The sequence below is a fragment of the Triturus cristatus genome, chromosome 8 (assembly GCF_964204655.1).
Source record: "Triturus cristatus chromosome 8, aTriCri1.1, whole genome shotgun sequence".
Taxonomy (NCBI): domain Eukaryota; kingdom Metazoa; phylum Chordata; class Amphibia; order Caudata; family Salamandridae; genus Triturus; species Triturus cristatus.
Genome location: NC_140591.1, coordinates 1,554,244,661 through 1,554,264,531, shown reverse-complemented (window position 1 = coordinate 1,554,264,531; position 19,871 = coordinate 1,554,244,661). Strand labels below are relative to the sequence as shown.

The 19,871-nt window shown below is 45.8% G+C and overlaps 1 protein-coding gene across 2 annotated transcripts in view; it reads left to right on the top strand.

Moving 5' to 3' along the window:
* Window positions 1-19,871, top strand: part of LOC146806134 (sodium-dependent proline transporter-like) — a 309,885-nt gene that overhangs the window by 262,920 nt on the left and 27,094 nt on the right. For both annotated transcript variants that reach the window (XM_085623473.1, XM_085623474.1), the window contains exons 7-10: window positions 6,955-7,089; window positions 10,118-10,221; window positions 14,364-14,488; window positions 17,927-18,039. In XM_085623473.1, coding sequence (XP_085479599.1) covers window positions 6,955-7,089; window positions 10,118-10,221; window positions 14,364-14,488; window positions 17,927-18,039 — 477 coding nt within the window. The remainder of the gene's footprint in view (window positions 1-6,954; window positions 7,090-10,117; window positions 10,222-14,363; window positions 14,489-17,926; window positions 18,040-19,871) is intronic.

Here is a 19,871-nt window from a genome sequence, read left to right as displayed (position 1 = left end):
TCGCAATTTATTTGCGACTCGGTAAATAGGATTTGCGACTCGCAATTAGGAAGGGGCGTTCCAAGGGCCTTCCTTCCTAATTGTGACTTGCTACCCTATGTAAGAATTTTTTACGACCACAATTGCGGTCCCAAAACACTCGCAATTTACCACCCACTTCAAGAGGTTGGTAATCCACTCGCAAATGGGAACGGATCCCCAGGGGACCCTTTCCCCTTTGCAAATGCAGGGGAAAATAGATTTTAGGGGCAGGCAGTGGTCCCAGGACCCACACTACCTGCCCTTAAAAAAAGAAATGAAAACGTTGCTTTTTTTTTTTTTTTAAATGCATAAAGTTTTCCTTTAAGGAAAAGCAGTGCCAGACATGGCGGTCTACTGAGCCCCGCAGGCCACCATACCTGGGAGGGCCAGCCATTCCCAATGGGGTTGCACATTGCGAGTGCCTCATGAATATTGATGAGTCGTGCAATTTGCAACCCCATTGGGAATCGCAAACAGTGTCTCTGGCACCGTTGTACATGGCATTTAGCGACTCACAAATTGCGACTCACAAATGAGCGCAATTTGCGAGTCATTAAATGCCCCGGTCTTACATCTGGCTGTAAATCCATAAACACTGTCAAAACCAAAAATTGCTCATGTTCATTTAAACAAAAAACACGCAAAAACTCATTAACCACAAACTAAAATGCCACCTTAATAGAAAAAGCAATCTTCAAAGTAAATGAAGAGAAAATTGTCTATTTTAATTTTCTCAATGAATTGGTAAATGGAATGTGAGATGTGGAACCAGTCAGCAGGAAAATTCGTCAGCTTCTGTTTTGTTGTGTAAGATTGTCTGTCTCTACAATTGTTTTTGCTTTTCTGCATCATAGGACTCTTTATTGAAGGTATAAGTGCTTGACTAAGTTCCCGCTGTGTCCGTGGACCCCGGAACACCATTCAACAGTTTGTTCATGTTCTCTGTTTCAAAGTGACTTTGATCTTTGTTTTCTATTGAAAGATGCTGAAATGTGAAACTATGAATAAAACTTAGAAACATTCTCATCAACATTCATGAAAAATGAGATGGTTTTAGACTTTCACTCAACAGATGTATTCAGAAGATTCATGGGCAAAGACATTCTTTGATGTCATTTCCATGAAAATGACCTCTTTAATGGTGCTCTGGGGTCCACACAAGCAGCGGGGATTATTCACCAGTTTATGCCTTCAATGAAGATGCCTGTGACGCAGAACCAGGACTACAGGTACAGAACTTATTTACATTATTCCCCATTCTTGTTTCCTCGAACTACAAATGCCGGGTTTACCAGAATCTTTTCACCTGTGATGTAGTAAAGGATTGTTGTCTTACTTTGTGGCTGGTTTTCTTCTGTTGCTCCCTGGCACAGGGGCAATTTTTCAGCCATTCTTTCTCATAAGCCAGCACCCATAGCATAGCACACTGGAAGCATTCCAAGCTTCAGGCATTCAATGAATGATGAAGTGATGGATATCTGTGGACAGTGAGCTGGCCTTGTGTGTGTGGGAGGGCAGTGTTGGGACAGAGTCGGTGGCCTGCATGGCTTGGAGAGGCCTGCCCCTACCTGATGCCTGGCCTCCGCACACGCCACAGGCTCACTGTGACCCGGATGTTTCTGTGGTCTGGAGGGGCACGCCATGTGCAGACCCCTTTACTGAGCAGGACTTCTGTCAGCTGACCAGGCAGTGGAGGCCTTAGGGAGGATTTTTTGGCAGGTTAGGCCTTTTTACCTGTCTCCCAATAGGGAGAGTTTCTTACCGGTGTCTACTCTTTTAAATTATCTATCTGTACCCTGATTTAATTTTTTTTAAACTCTTTATATTGGGTACATGACTTGAAAGATTATTGCATACAGTAACAATCCTGCGTACAGAAAATTAATATTACACAATTCACTGTTCTAGCCACAGTCCTACATAAATACATTTTACGAGTTATTCCATATGCAGCACCTCGGCTTGTTAGCTGTCCTCCAGTGAGGGCTCCACCAATGGTAACTTACAGATACCCCCCCTGAATGTGTTCCATTTTCCCCACTTTAGTTCCCATTTCTTAGGACATCCCCTATGAACATACACAGCCTTTTCAGCCACCATAGCACTATCCATATCATTACGCCATTCCCCGTAAGTCGGAGTATTTTGTGCCCCCCAGTGCCTGGCGATGTTGTGTTTGGCTATTATCATTCCTAGTGTTGTCCAATCTTGAGCTGTGCAATCGAGGTCTGTCGCTTCCCATACATTTAAAAGGCATCGCTTAGGCTCCGGTGGTACCGGAGCCTCACTGACCTGTGTTATCGTGCTCATAATTGCTTCCCAGTAAGTCGCGATTTCTGGGCAGTCCCATATCGCGTGGTAGAATGTGCCTACTGCACCGCATTGTCGCAGGCAGAGTTGATTATTGGTCTTTCCCATCTTATATAAAGTCACCCTAGTGAAGTAGGTTCTGTGGAGCCCTTTAAGCTGTACTAGGCGTAACTTGGAGGATATCGCCACTTCCCGCAGGGATTCTAGTGCCTCCAGCCAGTGTCATCTAGTTCCCCAACATCGGGCTGCCATTTTTCCCGGAGCGACTGAGTAAGGTCTGGCTGATTGTTTATAATGTTATGGTAGGTTGGGATATAGCTTTTTTATCCATATATTCCGTTAGGATCCTGTCCTCCAGTGGAGAGGCTTCCGGAAGGATACTGTCAGGTGGGATGACCGCCTCAGGTGCATGCTTAAACTGCAGGTAGCGGAACAGTTCTGTGGGTGCTATCTCGTATTGGTCCTGCAGTTGAGTGAATGTGATAACTTTTCCCTTGATCCAAAGGTCACCTACCCTTGAGATCCCTGTTGCGGCCCACTGTTGAAACCCTTTGCTGTTACTCAGTGTACCCTGTCTTCGGATTTCCCGGACTGTTATCTTGTTATCCCTGCCCAAATTTCTAAGTACAGTGTACCATATTTGGACTGCATGTGCAGTAGGTCCCTGGAAAGCTGTTTTTCGGGTTTTGTTGTAAAGTGCTCCGTTGATCCCTCCCACTCCTAGGACATGTCTATTCATTCGAAAAGCAGGGTCAGTTTGGGGGGAGTGAAGCCACTGATTAGGCACGATCAGTTGGGAGGCCCAGTAGTATGTCTGTATGTTTGGGAGTGCAATGCCACCATCATACCAGCTCTTAACTAATTTATTCATGGCTATCCGAGCCGCTTTTCCATCCCAGAGGAGACTGTTTACTTCCGATTCCATGGCTCGAAAGTACGATGGTGGAACTAAGAATGGGGTGTTTTGCAAGGCGTAGAAGAATCTGGGGAGTGCCATCATTTTGAAGAGTGCAGCTCTCCCCAGTAGTGTCAGCGGCAGGGATTGCCAGTGCTTGGAATCTCGACGCAATCTTTTTAGGGGCACCAGGAGGTTTTTGTTCATTAAGTCCTCCGGGTTTGATATAATGTGAATCCTCAGATATTTAAAGCTGTCTTCCACCACCTCTACCTCACATACCCTAGGTAACACCGGCGGAGGGCCAATCAAGACATATATGACTGACTTATTCCAATTAATGGTGTACCCAGAGTATCTCCCGTATGTCTCGCAGATATTTAAGAGTCTATGTAATGAAAGTTTTGGAGATGCCATATATAATAGAACATCATCAGCATACAAGGATATACGGTCTTCCCATCCTTGTGCCCATCGGAGCCCACAGATAATCGGGTCTCCTCTTATCCAAGCGGCCAAAGGCTCCAGCACAAGGGCGAAGAGGAGCGGCAACAAAGGGCAGCCCTGTCTTGCTCCATGCCCCAAAGGGAATTCACTGGAGATATGTCCATTTGCCACTACATGTGTGAGTGGTTTTGTGTATAGCAGCTGTATCCAATAGCAGATTTTAGGCCCAAACCCCATATGTTCATGGACAGCGAAGAGGAAAGGCCACTCGACCGTGTCAAAGGCCATGCGTGCGTCAAGAGATAATATAATGGCCTCTTCTTGAATGGTGTGTTTACGACCAATTACGTTATGTAGGCGTCTCAAATTGATTGCTGTATTTCTACCCGGCTTGACTCCAGATTGATCCGGATGCACTAGCTTCGCGAGGTGAGTTGTCAGTCTGTGCGTTTTGGCTAGGATCTTGGCCTCTGCGTTGAGCAATGAAATGGGACAATAAGATGTGCACTCTTGGGGCGGTTTACCAGGCTAATACATCGCCACTATTGTCGCGATGCGTTGGTCCCTGGGGAGCTCTCCCTCGTCCAGGCTGGTTTTGTACATTTTTAATAAATGCAGGGAGATTTTGTTTGCTGCTTTTTTATATAGCTCATTGGGAATGCTGTTAGGCCCCAGTGCTTTCCCTGATTGTATGTTCCCTATGGCCAATGTTAGTTCTTCTGTCGTGAGGTCTGCTACTAGCGACTGGGTCTCGGCCTTAGTGAGTGTGGGGAGCGAGATATCTTTGAGGAATGCTATCACTTCCTCCGGTGTTACCATGGCTGTGGGGGCATAAACGTGTCTATAGTGAAGTGTGAGTGCATCTACTATTTTTTGCAGGTCTGTTATAGTTTCTCCAGTGTCAAGTCTGAGTTCCACCACCCAACGGTCAGCCCGCTCTCGTTTATCAAGCCAGGCCAGGAGCTTGCCAGCTTTATCCCCAACTTCGTATGCCGGGTGGCAGCTAGCCTAGTTTTCGCGTCTTCCGACAGATGCTCTGTATATTCCTGTTTTTTTTATATGCAATTGATGCGTATTTACGTCAGAGGGATTTTGGGAGTGTACTGCCTAGTTGGCTCACTTCCTGCTCTAGGGCCACCACTACTTTTAATTTTTCTTTTTTATGGGCTGTGGTCAGAGAGATGGCCTGCCCTCGAAGAACTGGTTTATACGCCTCCCATAGAATGAGGGGGGGGAGGTTACCGAGGGTTACTTTTCTCTAAAATAGTGTTGCGTGGTGGTAATCAGTCCCTTCCAAATCTGAGGATTCCTCAAATAGCCTGGATATATCGGGAATATGTGGCATTTTGTTGAGGCGCATAACGCATACTTGACAAGAACGGGTGAGTGGTTCGAGATAGCCCTGGGTAAATGGGTATCCCCCCCTCAAACCTCCCAACACAATCTGCCAGTGCGAGCACGTAGTCTATTCTGGAGAGGCTATTGTGTGCGCCTGAGTAGTATGTGTATTGTCGGGACTGTGGGAATTGGGCGCGCCAAACGTCTTCCAGGCCTATTGCCTCCAGGATGTCTGCGAATTTGGAGTGTGTATGGTGGTGTTGTCTGGGGGGTGTGGGATCTAGTGTGTCATCTAGGGTAGTGTTGAAATCGCCCCCCACTATTAATTCTCCCTCTGGGAGCATGAGTAAGAATGCGCTAAGCGCTGGAAAGGCCAGCGAATGAAGTGCGGGGGGGATGTATACTGCAACTATATTAATTGTGAGTCCTTCCCACTGGCACGAAATAGCTGAAAATCGACCTTGATCATCCGCCTGAGTGTACTTGATGATGAGTGGGAATTATTTCCTGATCAGGATCCCAACGCCTCGTGCACCCAATGAGAACTCGGAATGTACCGCCAACTTAAAGCCCCATCTGTCGAGGGCCTTGCGTGTCGTCCCCACCAGCTGGGTTTCTTGCATCATAGCCACTGCTGGTGCCTGGCGCTTAGGATACTGTAAGACTAGTCCCCTGCATCCTGATTTTTCAACCTGTACCTTTGGGGCATGTGTGGAGTATCTGCTGGCATGGTGAATTATTTTCTCTTTTTGCTTGGTTCTGTGGCATTTGTGCCTCAGCACTCAAGAGTGCATGCCTTTAACTTTCCTCTTTCTCCTTATGGGACAGTGTATTTCTAGGTTCTCTTTATCCCGCACTCACTTCACCAGTCATCTTCAGTATCTATAACCCCCCACGCACACCGCTTCTGTTTGGTTTCTGCCCCCTCTATTCCCTCCCCACTTGCACTAGGCACTCCTGCTGCTTGCTACCTTTCTCTATGCCCCTCCTCTTCAGATCCCACTGCTGACCTGCTGCCCACCACACACAAATTTCGGCCTTGGATTTGCCAGTGGTTGTGGAAATGCAGTGTAAGCTTTGGCAAAACATGTAGCGGAAGGCAGCCATCTTGGAATGCCATTTTGTACACTTCTACCATGGAATGTATATTGGCGCCTAGAAGCAACATGGCTGCCATTTGGTGGAACCATGTATGTTTATTTATTGTTACACGGCGTCTAGGCTACAATTTTAGAGAAAAAACAGTAATATAAAAATCTGAGACTTTAACCTGTACGAGCAGCATTAAAACAATGAGACTGTGCAAAGGAAAGAAGAGTGAATTGGGGAATGGAGTCAGAGGGATACAAACGGAAAGACATACACCTATATCATTTAAGGCTTGTTAGCGGTGCATTCTTTATTATTAAATAATATTAAGGACTGCACGTGAAGTGGAGCAGACAAAAATAAAGGAGTGTAGAGCATAGCCAGGAGGAACACTGAATTAATGAAAATATGTAGATTTAGTTGTCCAGGGGATTTAGATGACTGAATGAAGAACAAATAACATGCCAGGCACCCACACATCTGAAGCTAACTTAAAATTTTACCCTGTCTCTGCAAAGACAATATATTGGTTTTTTTATACGTTTTTTCCAAGTGTCGAATGTTGTAAAATATTTGCATACACTAGTCAATGTGTTTTATAATGTTGGATGCAGTCTATTTTGTGTGGCATCTCTTTGGGATTTTGCTCAGAAAGAACACTTTCTGCCGTCCCTGAGGCTGTTGTTTGGAAGTGTTGTGTTACTGAACCTCAAACATAGTCAAAGAAAGGTCTATAGCAGGTTTCAATGTCCCACAAGAAACGCATTGCCTTCTTCACTCCAGCCCCTACTGTCGATGCTCAGGTGCTCCTCGGCTAACATTGAATGTCCTGTCTGTTTCCCATTGTCTCACAGGTTGTGTACTTCACAGCGACCTTCCCTTACTTTGTCATTCTTGTGCTGATCATTCGGGGCGCCACTCTGGAGGGCTCCATCGAGGGGGTGCGGTTCTACCTCACGGCAGATTGGAAGAGGCTGCAGAGCGCTCAGGTAGGTCATCCCTCTAATCACTGGAACTGAGACTGTGTCTGCCCAAACATGCCAACATCTTGAACAAGAAATTCGAAGTAATGTATATTGAAGTGGAGTTATGTTTAGGCGGGAGACGGCTAAATTGAAATTTTTGGGGGGGACTTCAAAAATCGGAAGTCTCCCGGCTAAATCGGGTCTGTTGGTGTATATGATCTGCCCCCCAAACCACACCACTAGAGTATGTTTAGCCGCCCCATGTCTGAGTATGCGGACCCTCAAACTTTGGGTAATCTCGTGTTTTTCTCTACTGCCCACCTTCCCAACTTCAGTCTGCCGGTTACCCTTTCCCACTTGCTACATTTGAGAATGGCATTGTCTCATTCAAAAATGGATGGACTGTGTTGGGTCCCCAACTAGTTGGAAGTGTGCCATTTCCCTAAAGACACGTCATACAAGAGTTGACTAATTGACTGAGGCAACAGAGGCATCTGTATGGAAAGCAGCAATCTCATTAGTCTTGTGAAAGGTAGAATTGATGATAATTCTGGCAGAAATGGCAACATAGAAATCTACTGTATCTCCTCAGCATTCCAGAATATTCTTTGTGCAGTTCTCTCCACACAGCAGCGACCACGTCTTCGTATCCATCAATCCCCTCACTCTAACAGCACAGAGGTCCTAGCCATCTTTTGAATGGGGCCACCTTTCGCCAGACCAAACGGACACACTTAAACCCTCTCTCCACTGAGGACCTGTCGAGCATCTTAAACTACCCGAAGCCCAAATCCGAAGAGGGCAACGTAGGCCCAGTATGAAGAGGGAAAGCCATCGCCTGCATCACCGTCAAACCGCTCCTCATCATCATCAGCATGCCGCTCAGCCATGGCATCTACCCCAATTCACACAAGACTGGAACAGTCACCCACCTATCATTCCCGAAAAAGAGCTTTGAATAAGCAGTCTTACTCCACTGAGGGATCAAGCACGGCACTCTCTTCCAAGACAAGTAGTCCAGAGTTTGACCCCCATGTAGCAGAGGCAGCCAACATGCAACTAATCTAGGATGTGCTCCAAATCACCAACAGTGGTCAGTATCTCCTCTCTACAGCATTTGACACACACTAACCATTTAACTCCACTCATCACCATCCTCTCAAGAACAGAAACTGGTGGAATAATCCTTCCTTCCCCTTCATTCATGCCAGCTCAACCAAACACCCCCAGATTCGATCTCTCCCCGTGACCTACTGAATCCTATCGGAGTCCATGTTAACTACAGTAAACTTCAGCCTCTAAATGTAACCTCTGAGAACCCTTCTGGCCAACAAGAACAGCAGGGTCTGTCAGTATGCAGGAGACATCCAGCCCCACCTAAAAAATCACACCTGAAAATGACTCCACCCAGCTCAAAGATTGCATCGCTCTCGATCAGACTTGGATATCCAAGTCATGTATGAAGCGGATCTCCCTAAAGGGTATAGGTTGGGCTGATTGCCAGCGGCAGCCAACACAACTGTGTACAAAAGAGGTACACCCACAACTGGTCAGCTGTGCTGAGCTTCAAGGATTCTACAGTCATACAACCCTCTGCTTTACAATACACTAACTGTCTGGCGCCAACTCATCATGCAGGCAAACTAAAATCTTTTTGCAGAAGCAGACTTCAGCTGTACAGTCTAATCTAAATTCGATGAATTCAGTGCCCTGCTCACTGGTGTCCCAGAATCGCATCATGCCCCCAAGAAGAACATAGTTGACGTCGCTATCTAACTTATGGAAGGTTTGACAGATTCTGACCAACTCTCAACGATCTCCATTGGCTCCCTCATAACATAACCTGAAAAATGGTAATCTCAGACTCCACCGTCCCAGACTTTCAAAATCGCTTGCTGGCTGTGTAATGCTTGCATCTGCAAATAATATAAATAAATGAAGCAAGGACAAAGACAAGACAAGACACCAAACGTCCCCTTGCTATGCTTCTGGGATCTAGAACTTCCATCCAGACCCAGAGAGCCCCCTCACCCCCCTGCGGTTGAGGGCTCTCATCTTCAAGCAACGCCTCATCGCTGTGTAACTCTCTGATCATGGATCCAAGTTAGTAATGTCCTCTTTGGTCCTCCTAGCTACTCCCTCCATTGCACAGCATTTCTTTTCCTTTGTGGCCGGGTTTGTGCTACATATGTGCATAGTGAACACCGCTACAATGAAGGGTTGTTCCAGAGACGGTATCCAACTTGAAAGCGAGCTTGCACCTAAACTTGCATTCTGATAAAGACCAACCACCAAAAGACTAATTAACGGGACTTCTGCTGGCAAATACGAGCCGAGCGTACTATTTAGTCATAAACTGGTGCACGATACCGTAGCTTCCACTGGACGAGGCATCACTTCTTGAACTGAATGCCCTTCTTCATATGCAGCCACGAAGTGGTCGTTCCAATGATCATACTGCCCAGCTCCATATAACATGACGTTTCGATCCATGGAAGACCAAGACTGGGTGAGTTACCATAGACAAGGCACGAGCTCATGATGATAGTAACAGCCGAGACATGACCACCCATCATCAAGGAGGGCATGGTTGTTCTCGGAACAAAGAGGTAAATAAAGCAAGCGCTAGAGAGCGTACAACCCTGTAGCTTTAACGATAAGCCGTCATCAAACTCAAGTTTGTGGATTTCCTAGGCTGGTATCACAAGGGCTCAACTCAATCGGACGGTTCGAAAAGAAGTTTCCTTTTGAAGACTATCTGTACCTTCAACTCTTCCACGCCTCGTTTGTAAGGCACATGTTCAGGGTTTCCCCATGTGTCACTATCCTGCTGTTGATGAGCTGTGTACCAAAGCTGTCTGCTCCAAATTCTAGGATCTACAGTCCTGAAGTGTTTAATTTTTAGCTGTAAATAGCTGTGTGTATAAAATTACAGCACAATGTATGGATCTGCTCTGTAGCTCCAGCCTTGGATTTCCCACTGCTGTTGAGCCTACTGGAGGAAAGAAAGTAATCTTTTAACTAAGATCTCTGCCTTTTTCTTTCTTTCCAGGTGTGGAATGACGCCGCCTCCCAGATTTTCTACTCTCTAGGGATTGGCTTCGGCGGGCTGCTCTCCATGGCCTCCTACAACAAATTTAACAACAACGTCATCCGGTAAGTTGGGAGCTGTGGAGAATGGATGTCCTAATCCCACTGATGCAGCCACATATTGCATTAACAATTCCAAGATAAAGCAGATTATGCCGAAACAATGTGTTTGAGTGCGGTACATTGTCATAAAGTGCAGGAATGCAAGACTCATCCAACATATAAAAAATGTATAGAAAGAATTTAGAAAATAACTTTTTAAATCCAGTATTTAAATGACACTTCTTGATTGTTATTGTTAAAAAATAATTACATTTTGAGCGGGAGAAACAGCGGTGGCGGTGACGTATACCCGGACGGTTTCAGCGTATCAAGCAAAGATTGAGTTTCTAAGAGGGGAGACTCTGCTTCAATAGATACCGCGTGCAGGATCTTTGCTACGATAGGTGAAGGTGAATTCTTGGATGTGACATGAATATCTTTAAAATATTTGTTATGTTGATATCAAGGCTCAAATTAGCCAGGATCCAGACCACAAACGCCAGAATTGATTCTTCTGTGCAGTCTCTGTACTCTTGCCACAGCACCGCAGGGAAGGGCTGCGGTTGGACCGCGCTTATTCTCAACCCCGGATCTTAAATGTTCTTCATTCTCTGGTTCATCAGCACCATCGAGCGTTGGTAGTCGAGGCTTCCATTGATTCCCGACCTGATGACTGCAATGCAATTTAACCTGGCTTCATTGAGACCTCGTTGGAGGGTAAAACTCCGCTTCTAGAGCCAATCCGGGCCTCTAGAAAAAGACCCAACATAGTCTGCCTGGAGGCCACTGCCCCCGCTCCTGGTGGAAGCCACATTTATTTCAAAATGGCATATCTTGCCTCGAAATGATTTAACCACCTTACTCCTCTATATCTTCGCTCAAGTGATAAGCCACGCGCTCCAGGTCGCAATATACAGAGTAGAGCCGAAGCTTTCTTATCTTCAGATACGTTTCGCTTCATCTCTCGTCGTGGACGTTCCTCCTTGGTGCAAGCCTCCTGGTTTGGAAGTCACAATGGCTCTAACTTTCACCCTCACTCGGTGTCTTTATTAGGCAGGGCTTCAAGACCAGCGCCAAGAGACTCCATCGGGTAGTGAGCGCTATCAGTAGTTAAGGATATCATGGACTGGCAATCACAGGTAACTTCACTCCTCCGTTCTATCTGATATTGTTCCATTGCTGTAGCAATCGTTAATTTATAAAATGTAATAACATTAAATGAGCCAACCAAAAACCTAGCCAGCCCAGAAAACCAGATTGCTGAATTTAGTCCTAGCACAGCACAGAAAAGACTTGTAAAGTGCTAATCACTCCAGAGCACTTCACAATTGCATACAGAGAACTAGACGGATGCTTCAGAATCAGACACAGCTCGTGCATTTAAAGGACTCTCAAATGTCCTCTGTCCTGACACAAACAGGTGCCAAATACAGCACTGCGCATGTATGATTTTCAATGTAATGTCTAATGTAAAGATCATATATTTGATCAAAGCATCAACAATGTGAATAACATCTTACTGAAACCAGTGACTATACCAATACAGATACGCTTGAAATCAATTTTAGCAAAACGAAGGCGCTTGGGTTCCGGTATGTGAATAAACAGAACATAATTCAGGAACAAGTTTATGAATATTTGGGAATCTTTATTGACATAAAAGTACTTACTTCGGTCACAAGGCCCAAATAAACTCTAAAGGGGGGTCCTTACTAGCAGCCTTTGTGTCACTTGAGAATAGTCTGAGAGGTTAATCCCTCCATCTCTTATTGAAAATCATTAACACAAAGGTTAACCCCATGATAGCGCATGGTTGTGAAGCTCTCGGTGGTCGCCAATCACAGTGGTTAGAAACCCTCAGCATATACAGGCAGCTCTTCTGCCTTCCATGTAATGCATCCCGAGCCACAATCAGGCTGGAATGTGGGCTGGTGAAGCAAATGTATGCAAGGCAATGAGGGTGAATTAAAGCTAAGAGCTGCCCAGGAGAGCTCGCTAGACCACAGGCTCTGGCTGGAGCTCGCTAGACCACAGGCTCTGGCTGGCGCTCGCTAGACCACAGGCTGCGGCTGGAGCTCGCTAGACCACAGGCTGCGGCTGGAGCTCGCTAGACCACAGGCTGCGGCTGGAGCTCGCTAGACCACAGGCTGCGGCTGGAGCTCGCTAGACCACAGGCTGCGGCTGGAGCTCGCTAGACCACAGGCTGCGGCTGGAGCTCGCTAGACCACAGGCTGCGGCTGGAGCTCGCTAGACCACAGGCTGCGGCTGGAGCCCTCTACCGATACAGGGAAGTGCATCTTCAGAGAGCATCTTCAGAGACCTGCACATAAGCGGTGTGTGGGAGCAGCCAATCGCAAGTCTTCAAGAAGTTTAATATCAACAGGTGGAAGCGGTTGCGTCTCGATGTCCAGACAGCCTTTGCAAAGCGCGCTCTCGCTCGGCTCATCATGCATTCGTACAAAACTCAAGTGCCAGGGGCGGCGCCTCCATTGGAGCGGAGGTGTCACCCCACTTTCGTGCCCTCCAAAGCCCCAGATATTACCATTGTATTTTTATTTTCCTGTCCTGAACAGAGCGTCAGGACAGGGCGGGGCCTGCTGAGTGAGCAGGGAGGAGTGGTGGGCAGAGGGTGCCTTTGCACTTGTTTAAAGTGTGCATGTGTCTTTGGTCGGCCGCCTTGAGATGGCCAGCCACACATGCGCACTTTAAACCTCTCAACCCAGCTGTCTTAAGGCAGCTAGGTTGAGAACCAGTGCAGGCCTCCAGTACCCTCCGGAGTACTGAGAGAGGCCGCTCCCACCAATCGGGGCACTGCTCGCATGCGGATTAAGTGCACGTGAGCGGGCCAGTATTGGTTGAGGGAGTTTGCTGGGGCCTGCACTGCAGTCATAGAGACGAGGTCGGAGTGAGGACGATGTCTTCAGCATCCGATAAGTGTTTGTCTTTTTTTTTCTTTTGTTTGCCTGCACCCCCTCCCCCCAACCCTCAGTAGATGCCAGCCGCCACCGTTTAGTGCAACAGACATACTTGGGCACTTGTAAGTCCAATTATACAAAAATGTAATTTATGTCCCAACGCCTCAGAGGATTTTTAACTGGTTCAAAATGGTTGGCCTAGGCGAAAAAAACAGGGTACAAGTCCTATAAAAACAAGGCGGGGGACTGACCAAGTTAGACACTATGCAAGTGACATCTTGACGCATGCCATCACAGCACATGACGTCATGACGTAGCGCTATAAAAGAAATAAAATAGTGCTATTTCAATTATTTGTGTAAATACTGGGACAGACCACCCCATCTGAGTCTTACAGTGTCTGCACTTATATACAGGGACAGAACAAAATCATCTCTTAAGTACCTGTGAAGAGATAGCAAGCTGTGTGCTTTTGTTTCCCTCTGTGGCATTTACATTTGTGTGAGGTTCCAGGCCGCCTCCAGTCAAGATATTCAAACAAAAGAAGGCCTGATGGCCCCTTAACTTCCGCCTGGCTGGAGGTAAAAAAAACACCCTTCTTGCTGCTTGCACGTTGCTGCTGGAAATGGAAAGCAGGCAACGTGCAGGCGCTGCTGAACGTGTGCCGGTGTCTTACACCAGGACAAGTTCAGCATATTTCTGTGGGGCCCATCTTCTTGGCAGGGGGGACGGCGTCCACCCTGTGAAAATAGTGGGTGGCCGCCGTGTACCTGCGTGTACCCCGACTCGTGCCATGGAAATAAAGTGTGCAGATAGTGCAAGCAAGCACAAGAAACTATCCAGCACAACGTTTGCCTATGCCCATCACTCCTGAATGAGTGACGACACTTTTTGCGACAACTGTTTGACAGCCTGGGGTGCGAACATGCTGGCAAGCTGTTATCACGTGGTATGATGCGGAAAATGCAAGTCTCAATGTACGAATCATAAGGTTTTTCAGTCGGGCAGAGAAAACTTTTACAAAAAATATTTAAAAGGAATGAAATATATTAATACACGTTTCTTGATAATATTGAATAAGGATATAAAATTTTACCTTGGCTTTTGGCTTTTACAAATTTTTTTTTTTAAGGATCTATTTCAAAGCAACACTTATGAAATGATTTTTATTAACTATGCATTAATACATTTGAATATGAATGCATGTGTGCGCCGGGCAACAGTGATTTACGTTTTTTGGTGTCCCTGCAGAGACACGCTGGTTATTGCCATCGGCAACTGCTGCACGAGCTTCTTCGCCGGCTTCGCCATATTCTCTGTGCTGGGTCACATGGCCTGGAAGAAGAAGGTGCCGGTGGGAGAAGTGGCCGATTCAGGTAAGATGAAGAGTGGCTCTTGGGGAGAGTGGGTCATGTTGATGGTGAGAAAATATACAGAAATTATAGCCACTCAAGGAAATAATCCAGAAACACTACCAGGATATCTGCTTTGCCTGTCTCCTGATTGTTTAACTTGTGGACAGTGCCCCATTTATAAAGCAGGCGCGGGTTTAGACCGTGAGGGTGTTTGGCCACGGCCTCGCTTCTATGATGCTTCAGGTCACTTTTTGTTTTTTAAAGTTCCAGGGCTACAAATTGCCCAGAAGTAAGATTCGTCCTTTCAATCTGACTGAGGCCCTTATTGAGAGCAAACTAGTCCATATTTTTATTTCACTCCCATAATGACATACCTGTCGCGTGTTCACTTGACCAGCAACAGGGAAGCAGCACCAGGCCACCCTCTGAAGATATCTGGCACTGGAGCCTGGCCGGGGGGGGGGGCTTCAGCTCTCTGCAAACTAACTCTCAGGAGAGTAAAATATGAAAGTAGAGATGATAAGGAGATCTTTGACAAGACCACAAATGGGTAATAAATGAGGTGTTCTATGAGACGTTCACTATGTTGAGGTCTCCACAGTTGGACCCCTTTACAACCGACCAAAACACAAAATCCTGAGACTTCATCATCCCTGGATGTGATCAGATGGTCTAACCGTTTTCTCTATGCTTTTCCATACATTCCACTTGTGCCAGAGCTTCCCCTAAATTTAAAGGTAAAAAATGAAGTTACTTACTGATCTGCCTAAAGTTTTAAGCATTCTCGTTACATTTTTCACTATTTCTCAAAAATTCTTTATTTTTGGTAAAATCTGGTCTGGTTTTAAGTGTTTCAACGTACTTGTATATTAAAGTTTTCAAAAGTTAATTCTTCATATAAAATAATGATAAGGTGGTACCGAGCCCCTGCGAGCTGTAGTGTTACGACGAGGGCCAGCAGGAAGGACCCCTGATTGCTGACCACCGGGGAACGGGGCGCATGGGCAGCTCTCCTTGGGCACCTAGAAGGTGATGAGTGGCAGGCCTTAGGCACTGCTCACAGGGGTGGGCGCAGATGGGGATGGAGGCTGCGGACACGGACAATACTAGTATCAACCGCGTCGAGGGGTTGCTTCAGGCAGGCGGTAGTTGGATTTGGGGAGAGAATCTGATAGGAATAAATGCAGAGGCTATAATAGGACATGGACCGGGCTTCGCTATGAGGAGATCGTTATGATAATATGAATCACTGTCTTAATACGCCGCCCGGCCCCCGGGATGTGGGCTAAACGGCTGTGTGCATTGCTATAACGAGGGGTGTGATTTGAGATTATACGCGGGTGCCGGTTGCCCTAATGGATGTATTGTTTATAATGCTGCAATAAAAACATGTTTAAAAAAAAAAAAACGAGCCCCTGCGAGGATGAGTGCAATATTTGGGGCTTTGGAGACAAGCTGGAATGAGTGTAGGGAAACAGGCACACTGACCCCCCGAGTGGTGGTCATGTTAACACGTGCAGTCATATTGCAAGGAAAACCAATCCCACCTTAGACTGCTTACCCTTCCACACGATCCCACAACTCTGCTATTTAGAGGACCGTGAGAACACAGTATTTACCTACTCACAGCACCAGTTGGGAAATGAATCGCTCATCCGCTGTTAGCCACAAGAGTAGCAACCGTGTATGTTTGGGAACTCCAGACACCCTTCCATCCACCACCGCAGATGCATCTGTGGCGGGAAACATCTTCAACTATATATGCTATGGAAAAGCTATCCGCACTAACAAATTACAGAACACATTAATCCTGGAAAGTTTGGCGCCATTTCCAAACCCATATAAAAATGGCGTGTGCTGGGGAGCGGGCCCGCTTCTATCTGAGGCTCTGCTCGGTTCAATGATTCGTGAAATGGCTTCTTCCTCTGGAAGCTCAATGGGGGAAGAGAGCCCCGAAATGATGAGTGAAAGATGCAAAGGCAGCAGGCTGGCTTTAAACATATATCTTGCTTATTATTTATACATCAAACAAAACTTCAAAGTGAAAAATTATTTATACTCCGATATAACCCTGGACATACATACATACCTGCTATGATGTCCCTGTAATGGCAAAGAAAAATAAAAAATGAAGTTGTTAAGAAAGAAAAGAGGTTGATGTAGTTCTGCTTAGCGATAGTTTTAGTGATGGTTTGAGGGGTCGTCAATTCAGACTATAAAAAATTGCTGTGTCAATGCTTGATGTCACTAGCACACAGACCCAGCCACACTTCCAGTACTATTGATGGTCAGCAGCACAAGCTTACCCCAGGGAGGTCAGCGGTCACTGTATGTATCTTGGTTTCCTTTGTCCCTGATTTCTTCTCCTCCTCCTACGATGAACTGTACTAGGGGCGTAATCTTGTACTGCTCAGTAGGACGCGCGCACTCGTAGCGCACAGCACCCCCAAGCATCTCACAAGTCATTCCTGTTGGTCCCTTACAGAAGACAACTAAACCCCTAGTTCCACGGTAGCAGGTGCCGGTGTTAGGGTTCACGTAGGACAGTTTTGGAATACTCTTGAAAGAAGGGGAAAGAAGCAAGGACAGGAATCAGATTTGGCACATGGTCATCTGAGTGATAAAACGACATGAGATCCTGAGTGGAGCTGCCATTGGGACTAATGTCCTGGCTGAGATTAGAATGCACATAAACAAACACGAGTAAATGCAGAAATGGCTTTCTTTAGCATGCAAGACTAACCCCAATGACCAACTGACCACTGCTTTTAGGCTCCCTCGTGCTAGTCGCTGTAAAGCACTTCAACACCTCGTCAGGAGTAGTAAGCGCTTTATAAATGCAATTAAAATATCATTACTTATTAATTCAATTTTTGCTTACCCAAAGTATTTCTGCTTTTGTATAGGAAAATCCTAGGATGGTTTTAAGGGTGTCTTTGCCATTGGATGAGCTACTTCTTACTTTCTGAAGCAAAACAGGGGGGATGGGCCTCTCTTGAGTGCTGTGTCTGTTTCAACAGCATGGGGATAGTGTTTCCATTAAAATGCTTCCAGCGAATGGGTGGGTGGCAGCTTCCTGATGTCTAAGGAGTGTAGCTTTTTCCCTGATCCCATCAGATACTCTGTGGAAACCCTATCAAATCCTATCACAAACCTAGTGAAGTCCTACATTGCATTTAGGCATCCTTTCCTTTTACCACATACCAGGTTTAATTTGAAAATAATCCTTTTTTAATCACCATTCTGGTGATAATGTTGAAAGCATTTCCATATTATACCTGGTTTCTGCTTTGCATTTCGTGAACAAGTCACAAGAAATGAGACAACTGTTAAAATCCTATTATTATGGGTCTTAGATGACTATGTAAAGATGAAATTGTGCAATTTGGCTTGAGAATAACTCATTTTATCTGTATTTTTGCATTGCCAATAAATCACTCCTTTCCTTTTGTTCCTCAGGTCCAGGGTTGGCATTCGTAGCCTACCCGGAAGCTCTGGCCCTCCTGCCCGGGTCGGTATTTTGGTCCATCCTGTTCTTCCTGATGCTGTTTACTTTGGGAGTTGATACCCTGGTAAGTGGAGGGCGTAGAGGCTCGCGTTCACCATATTGCGAGTTGATTCATTACAAAGAGTATTGCAACATAGGTTGTACAGTTCACAGGTTACGGTAGGGTGGTTACCCTGTAGTGTACAGGTTTCATACTACAAAAATAAACGAAATCCAGGGCTTGTAGCGTTCCAACATAACCAGGGCTCCAGTGTTTGGTTTTGTGCTAGTTCATGGTATGACCTAGGCCAGAATTGATACAGGAATTGACGTGGCAGCAATAGCTTAACTATCCTCATTTATTAAGGAACTGGAAATGTTGTGAATGGGATTGTCCACAACATTGTGTGGATTTTGTCCAATTCTGTTCCAAAGTATGAATTCTGATGGAGCAGTTGTGTACTTTCATGCATGCCTCTGAACGGTCATAGCCATAATCACCAAGAGCATCCAGAATCTGGACATTTGGAAGGAACATTGAACTTTTGAAAAACAAGTTGCTTTTTCCAGTTCTGTGGCTGTTGTGAACAAATTCTGCATTTTAGCTGGTCCATTAGATTTCTCTTTTGATCAGAGGCATTGTATTTAGTTTCAAGCCCTGTTGATAACAGAGCATAGTAGCTTGACCGTCCTAGAGTAACAGGGGAAGGACACTTACTCTTATCAGAGAGTTATTTAAAAATAAAGTATACTGCAGATTTGGCTTTTTCCTTTCATGCCAGTGTTCTACTGAAATGTGCAAAAACATTTGGGAGTATTCAATTTTCACCCACATAAGGCAATATCCTCGGTGTAATAGTGAGCTTTGCTGTGCTTCACAGAATGCTTGGTTTCTTAGGGCCAGATGTACGACGCTTGCATTTTGCGAGTCGCAAATTGCATTAAATTGCGATTCCCAATTTACGCCTCTCAAAATAGAATGTACAACTGTGTCTCAGACACTGTTTGCGATTCCCAATGTGCATGCCTAATCCATATTCATGAGGCAGGCGCAATTTGCAACCCCATTGGGAATGGCTAGCACTCACAGGGATGGTGGCCTTCTGGGGTCAGCAGACCACCATGTCTGTGACTGCTTTTTAAATAAAGCAGTTTTTTATTTTTAAATGCAGCATGGCTTCCCTTAAAGGAAAACAGGATGCATTTAAAAAACAAAAATGAAACTTTTCAGATAAATTTTTTAAGGGCAGGCAGTGGTCCCAGGGACCACTGGCTGCTCTTAAAAAATATTTTCGCACCCTTTCACAAAGCGAAAGGGGTCCCCTGGGGACCCCTTCCCGTTTGTAAGTGGCTTACCTCCCTTTTGAAAAGGGTGGTAAACTGCGAGTATTTTGCAAACGCATCAATCATACGTTGGTGTGAGACTTGCTATTAGGAAGGGTCACCCTTGGCACGTCACTTCCTAATAGCGAGTCGCAAACCATATTTTGCGAGTCGCTAACAGGCTAGCGACTCGCAAACTATGGTTTGTACATGGGACTGACCTATTTTGTGGTCACAAACGGGCCAAATTCCCGTTTGCAACAGGAAAAACCGATCGTACATCTGCCCCTTAGTGTATTAGAAAGCCATGACATTGTCCATTTATATACAAAAAGAACAATTGATGGACAGAATGTTGAACAATGTCAAACATTCACCCCCAGGTACAGAGATCTAGGCCTAAATCCATCGTTTTTTTTGCTCCCCATGGCATTGAAGTTTAAACCCAGTCATATGCAAATCAGTCTTGACCCTGCTCCCCATGGGAACAGTCCAGCCTAAACTGCGAGGCCAGGTCCTCCCTGGACTGGAAACGAGCATCATAGGACCATTGTCGGGGTTTCACCCCTCATCAGCTAGGCTAGCTTGACTCCA